The 20,276-nt window shown below is 42.8% G+C and overlaps 1 protein-coding gene across 4 annotated transcripts in view; it reads right to left on the bottom strand.

The window, feature by feature from the left end:
* The window catches only part of RPP40 (ribonuclease P/MRP subunit p40), a 91,369-nt gene that overhangs the window by 67,922 nt on the left and 3,171 nt on the right, over positions 1-20,276 (bottom strand). For all 4 annotated transcript variants that reach the window (XM_033934775.1, XM_033934776.1, XM_033934777.1 and 1 more), the window contains exon 2: positions 9,372-9,516. In XM_033934775.1, the coding sequence (XP_033790666.1) occupies positions 9,372-9,516 (145 nt within the window). The remainder of the gene's footprint in view (positions 1-9,371; positions 9,517-20,276) is intronic.

Genomic DNA, 20,276 nt, shown 5'->3' with positions numbered 1-20,276 from the left:
AATAGTGCACTGGGGGCAGGAGTCGGTTGGATGGGCGGCCCCCAGGCAGAGGATGCACAGGCGATGCGGGTCTGTGATGGAAAGAAGCCGCTCGCACCGGGTGCACTTTTTAAAGCCGATCAAAGGCCGGGACATAGGAAAACGAAACTGGCCGAGGCCCAAGTAGCCACGCGGCCGCGGTGACCCGGAAGCCTCCGGGTCGGTCAAAAAGAAGCAGGAACAGATAAAAAAATTAAATAAAAAACACGCACAGCGACTAAATTACTAAAAAAGAAAAATCGCAGTGCTAGAAGGCAGTCGGGGCAGAGCCTAAAATACACGTCTTCTAGGCTCGGCGGAAAAATTTGAACTGGAGACCACGAGGGGGAGATGCGCCCTCTAGTGGAGCAGGAAGGCACGCATGCGTGGAGCAGCAGAGCAAACTTTAAATCTTCAATCAAGTTTGCTTGAAAAAGCTGTTTGCATCGGGGCTCCGTAGATGACGTCACCCACATGTGAGAATATCATGCCTGCTTGTCCTGGGATAATGACGCATCAGAGGAAAGGTCCTGTCAGGGATGGCTACGAGCAGCCTGTTTTGAGGCTGCCTCCTGTTGACCAGCTACACTCAGGTAAGGAAGGGAGAGAAGGAGGGAGTGAGGGAGTTCATGGCTCAGGACCGCTGCCTGCTTCTGCCACTTCGGTGCTCGAGGGAGGGAAAGAGGAGGGCTTTGCAGCTCAGGACTGCTACTGCACTGGTGCTTCGGGGTGGGAGGGGGAATTGAGAGTGTGTTAGTCAAGGTTTCTAACAAACTCTCAATTAACCAGAAAAACAGTTATCTGGTATCCACCAATCTCTGTTGGTGATGGATAACAGATTCTAATGTATTTGTTTTGCAATGCAACCCTTATTGAAATATAAATTTGCAAAAAGTGTGGGATATTTTGTGTGCACGGACCATGATATACACATATCACAAGGCTAGAAAATGTATATTAAATAGGTATTGTGTTGGTCCATAGTGGCTTTGCCATTACTGGTTTCCAAATGAGCAAACCAGTATCCCCACTGCCATAGGGGCCACAACCAATAGCCATGCAGCAACAGACATTGGTGGGTTTCTTTACCGCAGGTTCTCAAGCCTGACTGTGAGTTTTTAAATTACAGGATCCCAAGCTTTGCTCCTGAGTGTCTGATCTGTAAAATCCTCAAAACTTTTCAATGCAGCCTTTTTTACATGGAAAGTTACATGGCACTTTGATGCCCCTCTACCTTTCCCAAATGAACAGGGAGGCAAAGTTATATCCTCTTCAAAGTCTGACATCTATAACCTAAAAAGCGAAGTACACAATTTGAATCAGATATCTTGGCACAGGTTCAAAAATTTTAAAAAAACACCTGCCTAAACCATGTGAATGGAACCAAAGCAATAAACAAATAGCTAAACTGATTGGTAACAATGGGTTCAACAATGCCTACTTAAGCCTATCAATTCTGAGTGTAAAATCTATTTTAATACCGAAAAATAAGAATGGTACACAAATGTTATACAAAGCAACCAACCGATAATGAACAGCAAATGAAGCACAAAATATAGTACCAATCACTAAACTCATTCACCACCAGTAAAAAACATATTACAGCAATACTGTGGAACTTTTAGAAATCTTTGACAAGCATAAAACAGTTAGAAATATAGTGGTATTCAAATTATCAAACATCATGCAAAATACAAATATTGCATGCCACACTGCTAAGCATTCTTCATTTTGAGGTGAATTTATGACAGTGCCATTGCAAAACCAAAAGGCATGTATATTATAGAGTAAAATTTTCTCTTTCAAACAGTGTTGCTTTTAGAAAGATATAGGCAGACTTTTTTTTTAAATTGACCCTGAAAATTGAGGAATTTTAGCCCCCATGTCAAAGATGCCAAATTTGAAGGAATATTAAGATGCAGCTATTCATGCAGAATTGCTGCCAATTTGAGAGTATAGTCCAATGCAAGGATAATCTATGATATTTACTCTTGCTCTGGAGCTATAGCAGCTGATAAATTGGTCAAAATCTGTTGTAACAAACTGCGACAAATTTTTAGGCATACTTTGAGGAAAACTTTCAGGTGGGCTTTTGTATCCATAATGCTCATACTAGCATCATTGCAGCTAGCACAAAATGTTATGCTGGATTACCAAAAATTAACACACTTGACCAATTATTCTCAATTTTATAAGCATCTAAAAAGGACACTTTATTCATTACGGTGCACAATGCTGTCAACATTCAACCAGACAAGTGGGTCCAGCTCAGTTACTATTGCAGCCAGGAATCTAAAATCTTAGGACAATTCTCTTAGTGCCCTGACTACTCTGTGCAAAACCTAAAATATAATGGTGGGGACTATTAGATCACTTGGCATGGAATAACCCTACAGGGATGAGGGATTTAGAATTGTTAGGAACTGGGCAATGTGCTGGGAAATGGGAAGCCTATTCCAAAAAGAAGGATTCTACCTTTAATTGGGATGGAACCAAGTTGCTGGTGCTAACATTTAAGAAGTAGGTAAAAGAGCTTTTAAACTAAAATAGGAGGAGAAGCCAACAGTTGCCCAGGAGTGCATGATTTGGTATGGAGTATTCTTGGATACTGTTAAAAACAGGACATTTAAGAAATCCCAACAGAGAGGTTTCAATAATGCTGAAAGAAAACCAGGAGTGTTTAAGGGGAGAGTAAACAAAGCAAATTATCTCTGTCAACTTCTAAACACCATATAGACGCAAAGGAGAAATAGAATTTGAAGTGTCTGTATACAAATGCTAGAAGCCTAAAAAATAAGATGGGAGAGTTAAGAGTATATAGCACTGAATGAAGAGGAAGATACTGTGTAATAGGTATTTCAGAGATCTAGTGGAAAGAGGATAATCAATGGGACACTTATCAGGTTACAAATTATATCACAATGATAGAGTGGATCAAACTGGAGGAGGATTGCACTATATGTTAGAGGGAATTGATTCAAACAAAATAAACATTCTGCATGAAACAGATAGAAGAGTGGAATCCTTACAGATAGAAATTCTATGTGTGAAGGTAAGGAGTATACTGATAGGGCTTGTACTTCCGTTCTCCAGTAGAAAAACATGTAGCAGACCAGTAGTACAGTATCAGGAAAGTTGCACTTTAATTATTAAATGATCAAAACCTGACATAGCCACATTTCACCTTATGGGCTGCCATCAGGGGTGAATGCTAGTAGGGAATAAATACAAACTCCCCCTTTACATGCAAAGTTTTTCATACACACAATACAAGCAGTACTTAAATTGTTTGCAATTACTATATCATGTGAGCAAAACTGAAATGCATTTACAGGATTCCAAGAATATCTCAGCCAACTGTTTGAGAGCCACAATTGAGGACTTCAGGGGCCACACATTGGAGACCACTGCCTTATGAAAGGGAAGATGAAATTTCATGTGGACAAATGTAAAATGATGCATATTGGGAAAAATAATCCAAATCATAGTTACCTGATGCTAGGGTATACCTTAGGAGTCAGAACCCAAGAAAAGATCTAGGTGTCATTGTAGACCAGGGGTGCCCACACTTTATGGGCTTGCGAGCTACTTTTATAATGACTAAGTCAAAAAGATCTACCAACAATAAAATTTAAAAAAAAACAAAGCACACTGAAAGGCAGAGAAAATGTTAATTATTCATATTCCAGGTTTTTTCAAAGAGGTCACGGCAGATGACTCTATGCAATGTCACCTCAGTAACAAAATACAAAAATAGACGAATACACTCCCTCCCTTTTTACTAAACCACAATAGTAGGTTTTAGCACAGGGATTTACGCTGAATGCCTCGTGCTGCTCTCAATGCTCATAGGCTCCCTGCGCTAAAAAACGCTATTGCGGTTTAGTAAAAGGGAGCCATAGTGCAAAATATAGACAGCAGATATAAATTCTCAAAACCGACACATTTTGATCACTAAATTGAAAATAAAATCATTTTTCCTACCTTTGCTGTTTGGTGATTTCATTAGTCTCTGGTTGCACTTTCTTCTTTTGACTGTGCATCCAATTTTTCTTCCTTTCTTTCAGCCTCCTGTATGTTTCCTCTCCTCCAGACCTCATTCTCTCCCCCAACTTTTTATTTCTGTCTCCCTGTTCCCCCTTCTTTCTGTCTCCCTGTCTGCCCCCTTTCTTTCTTTCTCCGTGCCCTCCCCCAAGCCACTTGGTTTGCTGCCACCGCCATCGGGGAACAGCCCCCAAGCCACCGCCATCCCAAGCTTTCCCTGCAGAAGCGTCACGCTGACCAGCATTCCGCTTCCTCACGTCAATTCTGACGTAGGAGAGGAAGTTCCAGGCCAACAAGGCATTTCTCCTCATTCCATCCAGCCTGAGCCCCATCTCTCCTTGATCCAGCATTTCCCTTCTGTGTCTGTCAGAATTACCATTCCACCTATTTTCCAGCATCACCCTTCTTTGTGTCCATCTCACCTATATCCCTATCTCACCACTTTTTCAGAATCTTCATTTGTCTCTGTCCTTGCCTTTACCCCATGTTCACCATTAGCCCTTTCAATGTTTTTATCTCCCCCCCACACACTTTTTCAGCATTACTTCTATGTCTCTATTTCACCTCCTCTTCATGTCTCCTCTGTATCTCTATCCTTATTCAGTAGGTCCTGCTTACTCTTTCTCTTCTTTGTGTCACTATCTCCATTTTCAGCTTTCCCCCCTTTTCCTTTGTTAATGCACCCTGTAGCCAGAATCTTTCCACCCTCCCTCCCCTCCGGCCCAGCCCAGTATGAAATATTTCCTTTTGTTTCCCTCCCCTCTCTCTTTCTCTCTCTCTTCTGCTCCCTCACCCACGAGTCCTGCATCTGGCCCTCTCCCTTCTACCTGCACCTGGCAAAACCCCCCTGCTCCGCGGCTCTCTTAAGCAACTCGTCAGCAGCGGTGATCAAGACAAGCTGCCGACATCGAGGCCTTCCCTCTACGAGTCCCGTCTTTGTGGAAAAAGGAAGTTGAAACAAGCGGGACTCGCAGAGGGTAGGCCCCGACGTCAGAAGTTTGTGTCGATCGCTGCTGCTGAGATGCCGAAGAGAGCCGCGGAGCAGGGGGTGTGGCTGGAAGAGGTATAAGTTCCGGAGTATGACACCGACCCGGGCCAGGATGATTTCTTTTTCAGGCTGTTGCTGCTGCCGCCGCCACGCCCCCCCCCCCCCAAATGACAAAAACAGCCTAATGCCCGGCGTCGGCGTCTTTGACGTCGAGGAGAGGAAGGCTGATAGGCCCGGTAGATCGGGACGGCAACACGAGTCTATCACAGAGCCCGGGATGGGCTCTGCGATCGACTCACGTTGCCTTCCTGACCTACCGGTCGATCGCGATCGACGCGTTGGGCACCCCTGTTGTAGACAATATGCTGAAATCTTCTGCCCAGTGTGTGGTGGCGGCCAAAAAGCAAACAGGATGCTAGGAATTATTAGGTAAGGGATGGTAAATAAGACCAAGAATATTATAGTGCCTCTATATCACTCCATGGTGTGACCTCACCTCGAGTATTGCATTCAGTTTTGGTCACCCTATCTAAAAAAAAAAAAAAAAAAGATATAGCAGAATTAGAAAAGGTTCAAAAGAAGAGTGAACAAAATGATAAAGGGAATGAACTCATCTCACATCAGAAAAAGCTAAGATTAGAGCTCTTCAGCTTGGAAAAGAGATGGCTAAAGGGGGATATGATTTGAGGTCTATAAAATCCTGAGTGATGCAGAACAAATGAAAGTGAATCGTTTTCTCACTCTTTCAAAAAGTACAAAGACTAGGGGACTCTTAATGAAATTACATGTTATGGTAATACTTTTAAAACAAATAAGAGGAAATATTTTTTTTACTCAAAGAATAGTTAAGCTCTGAAAGTCTATGCTAGAGGGTGTGGTAATAGCAGTTAGCATGCCTGGGTTTAAAAACAAGTTTGGACAAGTTCCTGGAAGAAACGTCCACAGTCTGCTATTGAGACAGACATGGAGGAAGCCACTGCTTACCCTGGGATCGGTAGTAAGGAATGTTAATACCATTTGGTTTTTGCCAGGTAATTGTAACCTCGATTGGCCACTGTGGAAAACAGGACTGGGCTAAATCGATCAATTGGCTGCAAATTTGGATATCAGCTATGGATCTACATTTGCCATAATGCATGATGACTTGGGATACAGGAAAGTCTGCACACGATGGGTTTCCAAACAGCTTACTGATCTGCACAAGCAACAGGGTGTGGAGGTTGCAACCCAGTTCTTGAGATGGTATGAAGAAGATCTGAGTATTCTGGAGAGAATTATAATCAGTGACAGGACTGTGACCTGAAGAGCAAAAAACAAAGCATGGAGTGGAGACATCTATCTTCTCCAGTGAAGAAGAAATTCAAATGGCATCCCTCCTCCAAGAAAATCACGTTAATCTTCTTTTGGGACACAAAGGGGCCTATTTTGGTGCTTTCCATGCGCATGGGCAAACAGTGAACAGTGAAAATTCTTGTGCATTACTGCAAAATGAACTTAAACCTAATGTCAATCAATGACTCCTTTATAAACTCTATCCTTCCACTCATCAACACCTGCCCGAAAGTTGGAAATCAACAATCATAAGGCCAATCCTAAAAAAAAAAAAAAAACATCCCTTGGCCCAAACATACCAACCAACTTCAGGCCTGTCTCCAACCTGCCGTACATAATAATAATAATAATTTATTTTCTTGTATACCACCCTGCCAGTAGTTCTGGGCGGTTCACAGCAAGAGAAACTGAGGCATTACAGTGAAAAAATACAATACAGAAAACATATTACTACTTTAAATACAACATCAGTAAAAACAATTCAATTAAAATACAAATTCCTAGATAAAATAGACCATCGGTGATATGCTATTAAAAAAATTAACATTTTTGCTTATCAAATAGGTAAGTTTTCAATAATTTCTTAAATTTAATGTAAGAGTGGGATTGGTCAATCAGAGGGCACATCCAAGAATTCATCTTCCCCGCTTGATATTCTGGTGTCCTGTCCAAAAAGGTTTTATAACGACAGGCCTTTAGAGCAGGGAAGATGAACATAACGAAATTTCTGGTGCATTTATTTGACTTGAATAATTTCAGGTAAGATACCAGATAAGAAGGCAGTAAACCAAAAAGTGCCTTGTAACAAATACACCCAAATTTAAAAAGCACTCTAGTTTCGAATGGGAGCCAATGCAATCTAGTATAAAAAGAATTTACGCGGTCATATTTCTTAAGACCAAAAATCATACGGACTACAGCATTCTGAACTAGAGGTCTGCACGGGAATGGGGATCGCGGGAATCCCCCCTAACCCACGGGACTCCCACGGGGATGCCCTCTGGCCCACAGGGACCCCCCTCTAGCCAACAGGACTCCCACGGGGATGGAAGGTTTTGGAAGCAGGGTTCGTCCATATAATATAATGGACATGTCAGCCTTAGTAAAAGAGGGGGTTTATAAGTTAATTACCTGAACAGAAAACAAAAAAAGGGTTCCACCAAAGAGATTCCACAAGGAAAACAGCAGCGCAAACACAAAAGAAACTGGAATTGATGATCCTGTCAGAAGTAATTGCTGCTTTTCATGGGGACGGGCAGGGATGGAGATAATTCCTTGCGGGGATGGGTGGGGACAGAGAGGATCCTGGTGGGGACGGGTGGGATGGAGAGGATCCTGGCGGGGATGGATGGGATTTCTGTCCCTGCGCAACTCTCTATTCTGAACTAATCAAAGTCTTAATAAAGTCTTTTTTGTCAATCCTAGATAAACAATGTTACAATAATCCAAGATAGACAGTACAGTACTGTAGACTGGACTAATAGCCGGAAGGACTCTGTATCAAAATATTTCTTAATTGAAAAGACAGCACTATCCCAGCTACAAACATTCATCGACAAACAGGAGGCCCTTTTCCACATTCCAGTCAGGCTTCAGAAAACACCACAGCATTGAAACTGTCTTACTCGAGATCATAGTCAACTGCTGGCAACTGCTGGATAAGGGAAACAACATCCTACTTGTCTTGCTTGACCTAAGTGCAGCTTTTGATACTATCGATCACTCTGTCCTCCTTGCCTGCTTCGCATAAATTGGTATCCATACAGCACTACATTGGTTCCAATCCTTTTTGAGCCAAAGATCCCAAGGAGTACTACTCGGCACTAATCTATCCAAACCAAAACAAATCAAATATGGAGTGCCACAGGGGGCCCTATTATCTCCTCTTCTTTTCAATCTCTACATCAAACCAGTACTGGAAATAGCCCCAAAATAACAAATCAAAATCTACTCCTTCAATTGACATTCAATTATACCTACCACTAGGAGCAAATCACGACACCCAGACCACAACTGCTCATCTGAAATTAAATATTGGATGACCTCGAACAAACTTCAACTGAACGCCTCCAAGACTGAACTACTATGGATTATGAAAGAAAAATGTTCCTACATCCTCCCTTCCCTAACCTAAGAATCAACTACCTTGATGGTAAAAGACGAAGTATGGAGCCAAGGAATTACTCTCCAATATCTCACAAGTAGTCTCTTTATCCTTCTACTATCTCCACCAGCTCCAAAAGATTAAAAAACTACTCCATGCAACTACTCTATGCCTTTGTCCTTATACGCCTGGATTACCGTAGCGCTTTATTCAATGGTCTTACAGCAAAAATCACCAAACAACTACAGCGAGTTCAAAATGCAGCAATAAGACTAATGAAAAACCTACAAGCCCATGACCCAGTCTCTCCAGCACTGATATCGACCCACTGGCTGCCCATAACCAAATGCTGCATTTTCAAAGGCCTAGTGTTGGCATATACAGTACCCCCCCTCTGATATTCGAAGGGTTCTATTCCAGGAACCCCCGCAAATCTTGAAAAACCAAGAATACGGTTTTTCATGGGGGGAGACTGAAGAGGGCAGCGGGAGAGGCAGGAGAGAGCAGCCGGAGCGCAGCAAGTACAGGAAATCACTCGCGGTATGCTCCAACCGCCTCTTCCTGCACTAAGTCGGGCCTTATCCAATCAGGAGCTGCGTATAAAAGCTACAGCTACAGCAAAGCTACAACAAGACTACAGCAATTTTATAAGTGCCTACATGAGCATAAAAACAAAACAAACCCCCCCCCATACACACACACATTTTTTTACAGTTCAAGTTGTTTACAAAATAAAATTACTCCCTAAGTGAACCACATGATCCCTATGCTATGAACCAATTCCGCAATGAGGTAACATATTTTACTGCTTTCATGTTGCCACTGGATTCTCATTAATCACACCACTTTCAACTAGGAAACATTCATTTAGAAGCTCGCCCTTACCTTTCTTAATAAATATACTGATGAAGTCATGAGAAACAAATTCATGAATAGGTAAATCCTTTACCAGGTAATACTTTCCAAAGTTCTGTATGACACTCTTGAGCTTGTCTGGAAGGGCTCCACACTCGGGAATCAGAAAGGACACCTGCTTAAAAAACAGTGCACTTAATTATACATATTCCATTAAAACACAGATAAAGAGCAAAACAACCCCTAAAACAGACTGGCTTGCTGAAGGGCAAAGAATCAGTACCACTTCTTTGGGAGTACACCTTGTCAGTCAGATTGTTAGGGTTACCATAAAGAATAGGATAGATTCATTTCATTCATATTACTGAAATCTGACTGGCTAGGTAATAAAAATGCAATAATTAAAGTTTTTTCTACAAGGAATAAATTTAAATTACAGCTAGAATTGCAAATTTTTCTTATATTAAATCTGGTTTATAGTGAGAATAAATAAAAATCAAGATCCCCCGCTTTCCTTTTAGATTATTGATTTTACAAAGGAGGAAATATGCTGCTAAAACTCTGAAAGATATTATCAAATTTTCAAATGCATTATGATAACAATAGTGTCCCATTCCTAGACATCCAGATCAGCTTTCATATATAGTAACATAGTAGATGACGGCAGATAAAGACCCGAATGGTCCATCCAGTCTGCCCAACCTGATTCAATTTAAATTTTTTTATTTTTTTATATTTTTTTTCTTCTTAGCTATTTCTGGGCGAGAATCCAAAGCTTTACCCGGTACTGTGCTTGAGTTCCAACTGCCAAAATCTCTGTTAAGACTTACTCCAGCCCATCTACACCCTCCCAGCCATTGAAGCCCTCCCCAGCCCATCCTCCACCAAACGGCCATATACAGACACAGACCGTGCAAGTCTGCCCAGTAACTGGCCTAGTTCAATATTTAATATTATTTTCTGATTCTAAATCTTCTGTGTTCATCCCACGCTTCTTTGAACTCAGTCACAGTTTTACTCTCCACCACCTCTCTCGGGAGCGCATTCCAGGCATCCACCACCCTCTCCGTAAAGTAGAATTTCCTAACATTGCCCCTGAATCTACCACCCCTCAACCTCAAATTATGTCCTCTGGTTTTACCATTTTCCTTTCTCTGGAAAAGATTTTGTTCTACGTTAATACCCTTTAAGTATTTGAACGTCTGAATCATATCTCCCCTGTCTCTCCTTTCCTCTAGGGTATACATATTCAGGGCTTCCAGTCTCTCCTCATACGTCTTCTGGCGCAAGCCTCCTATCATTTTCGTCGCCCTCCTCTGGACCGCCTCAAGTCTTCTTATGTCTTTCGCCAGATACGGTCTCCAAAACTGAACACAATACTCCAAGTGGGGCCTCACCAATGACCTGTACAGGGGCATCAACACCTTCTTCCTTCTACTGACTACGCCTCTCTTTATACAGCCCAGAATCCTTCTGGCAGCAGCCACTGCCTTATCACACTGTTTTTTCGCCTTTAGATCTTCGGACACTATCACCCCAAGGTCCCTCTCTCCGTCCGTGCATATCAGCTGCTCTCCTCCCAGCATATACGGTTCCTTCCTATTATTAATCCCCAAATGCATTACTCTGCATTTCTTTGCATTGAATTTTAGTTGCCAGGCATTAGACCATTCCTCTAACTTTTGCAGATCCTTTTTCATATTTTCCACTCCCTCTTCGGTGTCTACTCTGTTACAAATCTTGGTATCATCTGCAAAAAGGCACACTTTTCCTTCTAGCCCTTCAGCAATGTCACTTACATACATATTGAACAGGATTGGCCCCAGCACCGAACCCTGAGGGACTCCACTAGTCACCTTTCCTTCCTTCGAGCGACTTCCATTAACCACCACCCTCTGGCGTCTGTCCGATAGCCAGTTTCTGACCCAGTTCACCACTTTGGGTCCTAACTTCAGCCCTTCAAGTTTGTTCAACAGCCTCCTATGAGGAACTGTATCAAAGGCTTTGCTGAAATCCAAGTAAATTACATCTAGCATATGTCCTTGATCCAGTTCTCTGGTCACCCAATCAAAAAATTCAATCAGGTTCGTTTGGCACGATTTACCTTTTGTAAAGCCATGTTGCCTCGGATCCTGTAACCCATTAGATTCAAGGAAATACACTATCCTTTCTTTCAGCAACACTTCCATTATTTTTCCAACAACTGAAGTGAGGCTCACCGGCCTGTAGTTTCCTGCTTCATCCCTGTGACCACTTTTATGAATAGGGACCACATCCGCTCTCCTCCAATCCCCAGGAATCACTCCCGTCTCCAGAGATTTGTTGAACAAGTCTTTAATAGGACTCGCCAGAACCTCTCTGAGCTCCCTTAGTATCCTGGGATGGATCCCGTCTGGTCCCATCGCTTTGTCCACCTTCAGTTTTTCAAGTTGCTCATAAACACCCTCCTCCGTGAACGGCGCAGAATCTACTCCATTTTCTCGTGTAACTTTGCCGGACAATCTCGGTCCTTCTCCAGGATTTTCTTCTGTGAACACAGAACAGAAGTATTTGTTTAGCACATTTGCTTTCTCCTCATCACTCTCCACATATTTGTTCCCAGCATCTTTTAGCCTAGCAATTCCATTTTTTATCTTCCTCCTTTCACTAATATATCTGAAAAAATTTTTATCTCCCTTTTTTACATTTTTAGCCATTTGTTCTTCCGCCTGTGCCTTCGCTAAACGTATCTCTCTCTTGGCTTCTTTCAGTTTCACCCTGTAGTCCTTTCTGCTCTCCTCTTCTTGGGTTTTTTTATATTTCATGAACGCCAACTCTTTCGCCTTTATTTTCTCAGCCACTAGGTTGGAGAACCATATCGGCTTCCTTTTTCTCTTGTTTTTATTGATTTTCTTCACATAAAGGTCCGTAGCCATTTTTATCGCTCCTTTCAGCTTAGACCACTGTCTTTCCACTTCTCTTATGTCCTCCCATCCTAACAGCTCTTTCTTCAGGTACTTTCCCATTGCATTAAAGTCCGTACGTTTGAAATCTAGGACTTTAAGTATCGTGCGGCCGCTCTCCACTTTAGCCGTTATATCAAACCAAACCGTTTGATGATCGCTACTACCCAGGTGAGCACCCACTCGAACATTAGAGATACTCTCTCCATTTGTGAGGACCAGATCCAATATCGCTTTTTCCCTTGTGGGTTCCGTCACCATTTGTCTGAGCAGAGCCTCTTGAAAGGCATCCACAATCTCCCTACTTCTTTCCGATTCCGCAGTCGGAACATTCCAGTCCGCATCCGGCAGGTTGAAATCTCCCAACAGCAGAACCTCCTCTTTCCTTCCAAACTTTTGGATATCCACAATCAGATCCTTATCAATTTGCTGCGATTGAGTCGGAGGTCTGTAGACTACACCCACGTAGATAGAAGTTCCATCTTCTCTTTTCAGAGCAATCCATATCGCTTCTTCCTCTCCCCAGGTCCCTTGCATTTCGGTCGCTTGGATATTGATCTTTACATAGAGAGCTACTCCTCCACCTTTATGACCATCTCTGTCCTTCCTAAAAAGATTATATCCCGGTATGTTTGCATCCCATCCATGTGATTCACTGAACCATGTCTCTGTGATAGCAACAATATCTAGATCTGCCTCTAATATCAGGGCTTGCAGATCATGAACTTTGTTGCTTAGACTGCGAGCATTTGTGGTCATCGCTTTCCAGCTATTTTTCAGCGATAATCTCCTTTTTCGTATGGATTTTTGTGTCGTTTCACTTTCCGCTGCAATACTAAGAAATGAGTTGCTGATATTGCTTTTGTTGCAGCCTTTACTACTATCACATCTTTTCTTTTGCCGGGGGTGGTCTCTACATACACCACCCCCACCTTCTAGTTTAAATGCCTAGAAAAATATTGTCTAAATTTCTCTGCAAGGTTTCTTTTTCCTGCTGTAGTAATATGTAGCCCATCAGTGCAATATAGCTTCTTGTCCTTCCATGTATTTCCCCATCCTCCTATGTACCTGAAGCCTTCTTGATGACACCAGGCTCTGAGCCATCTATTAAAGTCCTCTGTGTTTTTCATTCTTTGCTCTCCTTTTCCATATGCAGGCAGTATTTCAGAAAAAGCTAAAGTCTTTACAAAATGTTTCACGCCCTCACCAAGCTCCCGAAAAGCTTTCTGTGCTGCAAGTGTGGAGTTGTTGGCCAGGTCATTTGTTCCCAGATGGATAACAACATCAGTGTTAAAATCCTTAGTTTCTTCCTTAATTATAGTCTGTATTTGCCTGGAACTCCTGGTAGCTGAGGATCCTGGAAGACATTTCACTATTTTGGACTCCTCGCCCTGTGTTCCAAGGTTAATGCCTCTGATGATGGAATCTCCCAACAGTAATAGTTTTCTGTTTTTGGCTTTTTTATTTGTACTTAGGGTGCTCTTGTTCTCTTGAGTTTCTTTCATTGGTTCCAGCCCCACCTCCCTTCTGTTTTCCTGAGTATCGCAGTGCACTAGTGGAGCGAAGGAATTCTGTAGAGGTAATATTAGTGAAGGTGGATGTTTCTGTGTTACATGTCGCAGTCTTCCTGAGCCTACTGTGACCCATTCGTTCCTGGGTTGTTTTATTCTTTGAGGTAGAGGTGGTAAGTTGGTAAGATTTTGTGGAGTGATGGAAGCTGCTTTAATTGTATTCAATTCCTGTTTAAGTTTGCAGAGCTCCTCCTTAATACTGGCAAGTTGAAGACAGATGGGGCAAGCCTTAAGCCTCCAAATAGTATGTCTTGATGTATGCAATAGACATACAGAAAACCAAGCAACCATTTAAAATAGTATACAGCCTACTTCAAGGGTGTCAAATTTGGTGCGCAATTTGGCCCTCCGTTTCTTCCCTCCCACCAACCCGGCTTCCCGGTCTCACCTTTAAAGCAGCCTGCAGAGGATTGCCAGTCGGCTGTAGTGATCCCAGCAGGCTGCCATAGCCTCCGCAGTATGTTCCCTCTGCCGCTATCCTGCCCCTGACGTCAGAGGAGGGGCGGGACCATGGCAGAGGGAACTTGCTGCGGAAGCCGACAACAGCCTGTTAGGATTGCTTCAGCACCAGCGATCCTCTGCAGGCTGCCCTAATTAGCTGAAGGTGAGACCGGGAGGCCAGGGAGGAAATCGGAGAAAGCTACAAAGAAGGGGGGGGGGAACATGCAAGCCTTCTGTGGGGAGGGAGGGAGGGGGCTGGTGTAGAAGTACACAGATGGAGGGAGGGAAGGGGTGGAGGGCCAAAGAGAAGTGCATATGCCAGACTGGGGGGAGGAGGAAAAGAAATAATGGGTCTAAAAACAGAGGAGACTATGGGATTTAGGGAGGGAAGTAACAGAAAGGGAGATTAGTTGGACATAAGGGATAGTGTGGGGGGAGGTGGGGGTAGAGATACTGGATAGGAGGATGCTAGACCTCCGGCGAAGGGAAGGGAAACATAAGGGGAGGACAGAGATGGAAGATGGATGGTTAGCACGGAGAAAGAAGAAAACAACAAATGGGCAGGAGACCCTGGCAAGCGAGTTATCAGAAGACGTTTGTCCCAGAGCCTCGGACCAACATGATTTGAATAATGACCAGACAATGTAATTACAATATGTCAGATTTAAAATGTGTATCCTGCCAGAGCTGGTGTTAGACAGCAAGCGTGAACTAAGACCTATAAAGAGAGGAAGTATTTTTTTAGTTATTTTGTTTACATCACAGAGCCAGAATGGGGTTGGAGAGGTTGTAGCCCTATACTTCTACTAAGACTAAAGGGTCCTTTTATTAAGGTGCGCATGCTAAATTGGTTAGTATACCTTAATAAAAGGACCCCTAAGTATCTTTAAAAAATTCAGCCCGCGACTTAGCCTATGTTTTAGATTTCGGCCCCTTATGTGATTGAGTTTGACACCCCTAGCCTACTGCAAACCCTACAACAGAACCAGCCATCCCAGTAACAACTAACTTCCAATAATTTTGACAACAAAATTAAAGGTCTCCATGAAGACCTACAGACAGCCCTGTAAGGTGCTGGTAGCCAGTGTAGTTTTTACAGGAAGAGTGTGATGTGGTCACGCCGCTTGGAGCCTTCTTTTTTTTTTTTTTTAGTGTCACAGTAAAAATTTATTCATAGACATATGCACATTGAATTTTATTTCTAAATTGTTATCTTTTGAAATTTATTAGAAGAGGAGCATCCAAATGGAACCAACCAGTAACAGTCAAATCAATAAAATGTATTAAGAAAGCAATCTTTGGATAAACAGAGTGCGTCATCATTGTCCTGTCATACAGATGATTCCAGAGATAGCCTGACATATTTCAAAAGCCATCTGTTTACATCTGGGGCACATCTGGTTCTTGTATAAGATAAATCAGAACATGCATGTATATACATCTTAAAATCAGAATGATAAAATTAACCTACGTGCAAAGGTATGTGGTGGTCTATAAGAAATATAAACTTCTATCTGTTATGCTGCACAATTCTGCACTTATTACTACTACTGGGATTAGAAAATACTAGAAAGGATAGAGAGTGTTTTGCTTTCTCAGATGCAATATGTACTTTGGGTATTTGATACCAAGTTCCAAGTACAATGTGATTTCTGTATTAGATCAGTCCTAGCATAATTGTTCCAGCTGTTTATCATCTTTGGATGGGATAGTGATGGTTCCACCTGTTTGATATGATGAAAGTGTGCCCCCCCCCCAGGAATGCATGGAGCTCAGGAGGGGGGAAGATTATTCAGAGGGGGGGTCACTGAGTGGGTACATGGATAGAAGAGTTATATAGGAAGAGTTGGAGGGCCTTGACACAAGAGGGAGGGGGGATAAGGGTATAAAAAGGTTAAGCACAGAAGAAACAGGGTTTCTCACTAGAACTTGCAGTACTGAGAGAGACTCCAGGAAGAGTGGTCAACCTGTGTGGTAAAAGTCTGAATGAGGTTTGCTAGCAGAGCAGATTGTTTTGATTTGGTGAGGAAGAAAGGGTGGCCCCGGGCTGAGGAGAGAGAATGAGACCCGGTGTGGCTCACTGAGTATCAATACAGAGGGATCCTTCACTTGAGGGTTGACACCAGGAGGGGACAGAGACTGTTAATGTGGTTATCCAACTCCATGGGGTAAAAGAAGAGTGAATGACTTCATTGGTTGTGAATTGTTCCAGCTTTTAGGAAGACAGTGTAGTCCCAGGCTGGGGGTGGGACTTGGAGTAGCTCATCACAGGAACTGAAAGAATGTGTGTGAAGAAGTTGGGAAACACAATGAAGGCATAATTGGTTTTACCTTATTATAAGAACTTTCACCAATTTATGTACTCTGAAACTAGAATATAAATAATTTATCAGCTGAAACTATAAATCATATATTAAGTAAAAGTTCAAGTTATCAATTACCCCATAGTTTCCACTTGAATTATTCCATTTGAATGGTAAACTGTATGGAGTGATTAGACCCAGGGAAAATTATCCTCCTGCTCTGGCCCTTTGCACAGCACAAACTTTGACTTTCTTTATGTAAGCACTGGTTGTAGGTGCCTAACCTGAAGTGCTAGCTGGCACCCTGACACTTTAGTGTTAGACTAGGGTTACAAAGGTAAAAATTTAAAGAATGATTTATATTGTAAAGGTGATACATAGTTAATTTGGAGAAACAGTTTTAAAAATAATAAATAGGGTCCCATAACTAGTTACAGAAGCTCTAGGCAGAGGCGATAGCAGTATCTGCAGAGAAGATAGTGGGAACAGACAATGAACACTCCACTGGGGTCAATGGTGTAAAGTAAAACCTTGTTTATTTCAATCTGGGACGTACAGTAACATGGACCCAACCCAGTACTTTGTTTTGGCGAACAAAAGCACCTGCATCAGGGGTCACTAAATAAAAGAATACAAAAATTAAAATTATATAAAGCATAAATAGCTAAAATAATAGTTGTATTTTTCATATTATAGACTCTCGCTCCTACAAAGAGGTTTGTTGTTACTGTGAATCCTATGTTACAGATGTGCTATGACATCCTTTTTCTCTCTCGGTTCACTTAATAATTATTTTTTATATTTCACACCACTGGCTCACTGGTTCATTGTCCGTTTCCACTGTCTTATCTGCTGTTCAGTACTTGTGAGATTTTGTCCTATTGGACTCCTTGGGTTGTTTAGGCAGCAGTATTTGCCATCAGTTTTCTGCCTAGATAGCAGAGAAACTTCCACTTAATTCAAGGAAGTTATCCCCCCCCCACACTTTTACTAAACCGCAATAGTGGTTATTAGCACAGGGAATTGCGCTAAATGCTCCACACTGCTCCTGATGCTCGTAGGAACTCTAGGGGGGTCTTTTACTAAGGCACGCTAAATGCTAACACGTCCATAGAATATAATAAACACGTTAACATTTAGGCCCTGATTCTCCAAAAGTGCGTCCCGATTTTAGGCAGCTGTAGGCGTCCTACAGCTGTCTAATCAGCCAATCGGGATGCACGTTTAAAAAAAAAAAAATGCTCCCCAGGCAGGCCGCCTATATTGAAGGCGAGGCCCGCAAGACACCTAGGCCCTGATTCTGTATAGGACGCCCGGGAGAGGCGTCCTATTCAGAATCGGCCTACACTAAAACCCCGATTCTGTAACTGGCGTCCATGTTACAGACGCTGGTTAGAGAATCGGGTTAGATTAGACACGGCCCGCTACACTTATCGCGGCAAGGGATCTCTCTGCCGCTATAAGTATAGCGGGCCGCGGCCTGTCCGATCGGATGCCCCCCCCCTCCGACACTACTTTGACTTCGTGCGCAACTGGACGGCGTTCTGGGGAAAAAGCAAGTACTACAGAAATGATGGACTACACCTCAACAAGGAAGGAGCAAGAGTTTTGGCAGGCAACATGAAGAAGGCCATCGAGAAGGCTTTAAACTAACAAATAGGGGAAAGCCGACAGTCGACCACCAGTCGATGGCACGGACGACAGGATGCCCCGATGAAGGAGCCATGGGCTACTACTCATACAAGGAGCCATGGGCTACTACTCATACACATCTGACAGCAAATAAGGAAGACAAGGCAGGAAGGGACAACTCAGACACAGGAGGGGATGACCGCACAGCAAACAAGGGAGACAACACTGGAGCGGTTAGGGATAACGTGAAAGAAACAGTAGGGACAGCAAAGAGTAGAAAGTCCAAAAAGGTAACACGAAGAGAACTCAAATGTATGTATACGAATGCTAGAAGTCTAGGAAACAAAATGGGGGAACTAGAGACAATAGCAAGACATGATAAGTTGGAAATCATTGGCATAACAGAAACATGGTGGAATGAAGAAAACAAATGGGACACCGTACTACAGGGATACAAACTATATAGAAGAGATCGAATAGGGCAGAAAGGTGGAGGTATTGCCCTATATGTTCAGGAAGGAATAGAATCTGTTGAAGTGGCTACGACGGAAACGAAAGAGAAGCTAGAGTCCCTCTGGGTCAAGATTCCTGGCCAAAACAGCGCAGACACGAAAATTGGCCTTTACTATCGTCCCCCAGGACAGGCGGAGGAAACTGACTCAGAAATGATAGAGGAAATCAAACAAGAATGCAAGACGGGCAATGTAATAATATTGGGAGACTTCAATTTCCCGAGGATAGACTGGAAACTAGGAACCTCAAACTGCGGCAAGGAGGCCAAGTTCCTGGAGGTGCTAGGGGATTGCTTCCTGGAACAAATGGTAAAAGAGCCGACAAGAGGCAACGCCACCCTGGACTTGGTACTAAATGGCCTCACGGGACCGACAAAAGAAGTAGAAGTTACGGTACCGCTGGGGACGAGCGATCACAATGTGATAAACTTTAAGCTTGACATCGGGAATAGAAAACGTGCCAAAACCTTAACCAAAACCTTTAACTTTAAAAAGGGCAAATACGATCGCATGAGAGCCATGGTGAAACAACGACTCAAGAAAAAGGTGGACAAACTTGAAACGGTAGACCAGGCATGGTCCCTACTGAAAAATACTATCACAGAAGCACAAAATCTCCACATTCCGAGGATCTCCAAAGAGGGGAGAACAAAAGGTAAGGGAGAACCGGCATGGCTTACCAGACAGGTGAGGGAAGCCATAAAAGAAAAGAAGGACTCTTTCAAAAAATGGAAACACATGAAAACAACCGAAGCATGAAAAATACATAAAGATGATCAAAAGAAATGTCACAAGGCGGTGAGGGATGCCAAAAAGGACTATGAGGAAAAAATAGCGCAAGAAGCCAAAAACTTCAAACCCTTCTTTAGATACGTGAAAGGGAAAAAACCCGCAAAAGAGGCGGTGGGACCCCTGGACGACCAGGGAAGAAAAGGGTACATCAAGGAAGATAAACAAATTGCAGACAAACTAAATTCCTTCTTTGCGTCCGTCTTTACGGAGGAGGATACCGCTAAAATACCAGAAGCAGTGAAAGTGTTTAGTGGAGTAATAGAAGACAGCCTCACCACAGTTGAAGTGGAGTTGGACCAGATATACTACCAGATCGACAAACTTAAAAGTGACAAATCCCCTGGACCGGATGGAATTCATCCAAGAGTTTTAAAGGAATTGAAGGTTGAAATCGGAGAGCTATTGCAAAAACTTGCCAATCTGACAATCAGAACTGGACAGATACCAGAGGACTGGAAGATAGCGAATGTCACGCCAATTTTCAAAAAAGGATCGAGAGGGGAACCGGGCAACTACAGACCTGTGAGTCTTACGTCTGTCCCTGGAAAGATGGTTGAAGCACTGATCAAGGATAGCATAGTCCGGCACCTAGATACACACGACTTGATGAAACCCAGTCAACATGGGTTCAGGAAAGGGAAATCATGTTTAACGAATTTACTTCAATTTTTCGAGACCGTGAACAAGCAAATTGATAGTGGAATGCCGGTGGACATAATATATTTGGACTTCCAGAAAGCAT

Source organism: Geotrypetes seraphini, chromosome 2 (genome assembly GCF_902459505.1).
Source record: "Geotrypetes seraphini chromosome 2, aGeoSer1.1, whole genome shotgun sequence".
Classification (NCBI taxonomy): Eukaryota; Metazoa; Chordata; class Amphibia; order Gymnophiona; family Dermophiidae; genus Geotrypetes; species Geotrypetes seraphini.
This window is presented reverse-complemented; position numbering and strand designations above follow the sequence as displayed.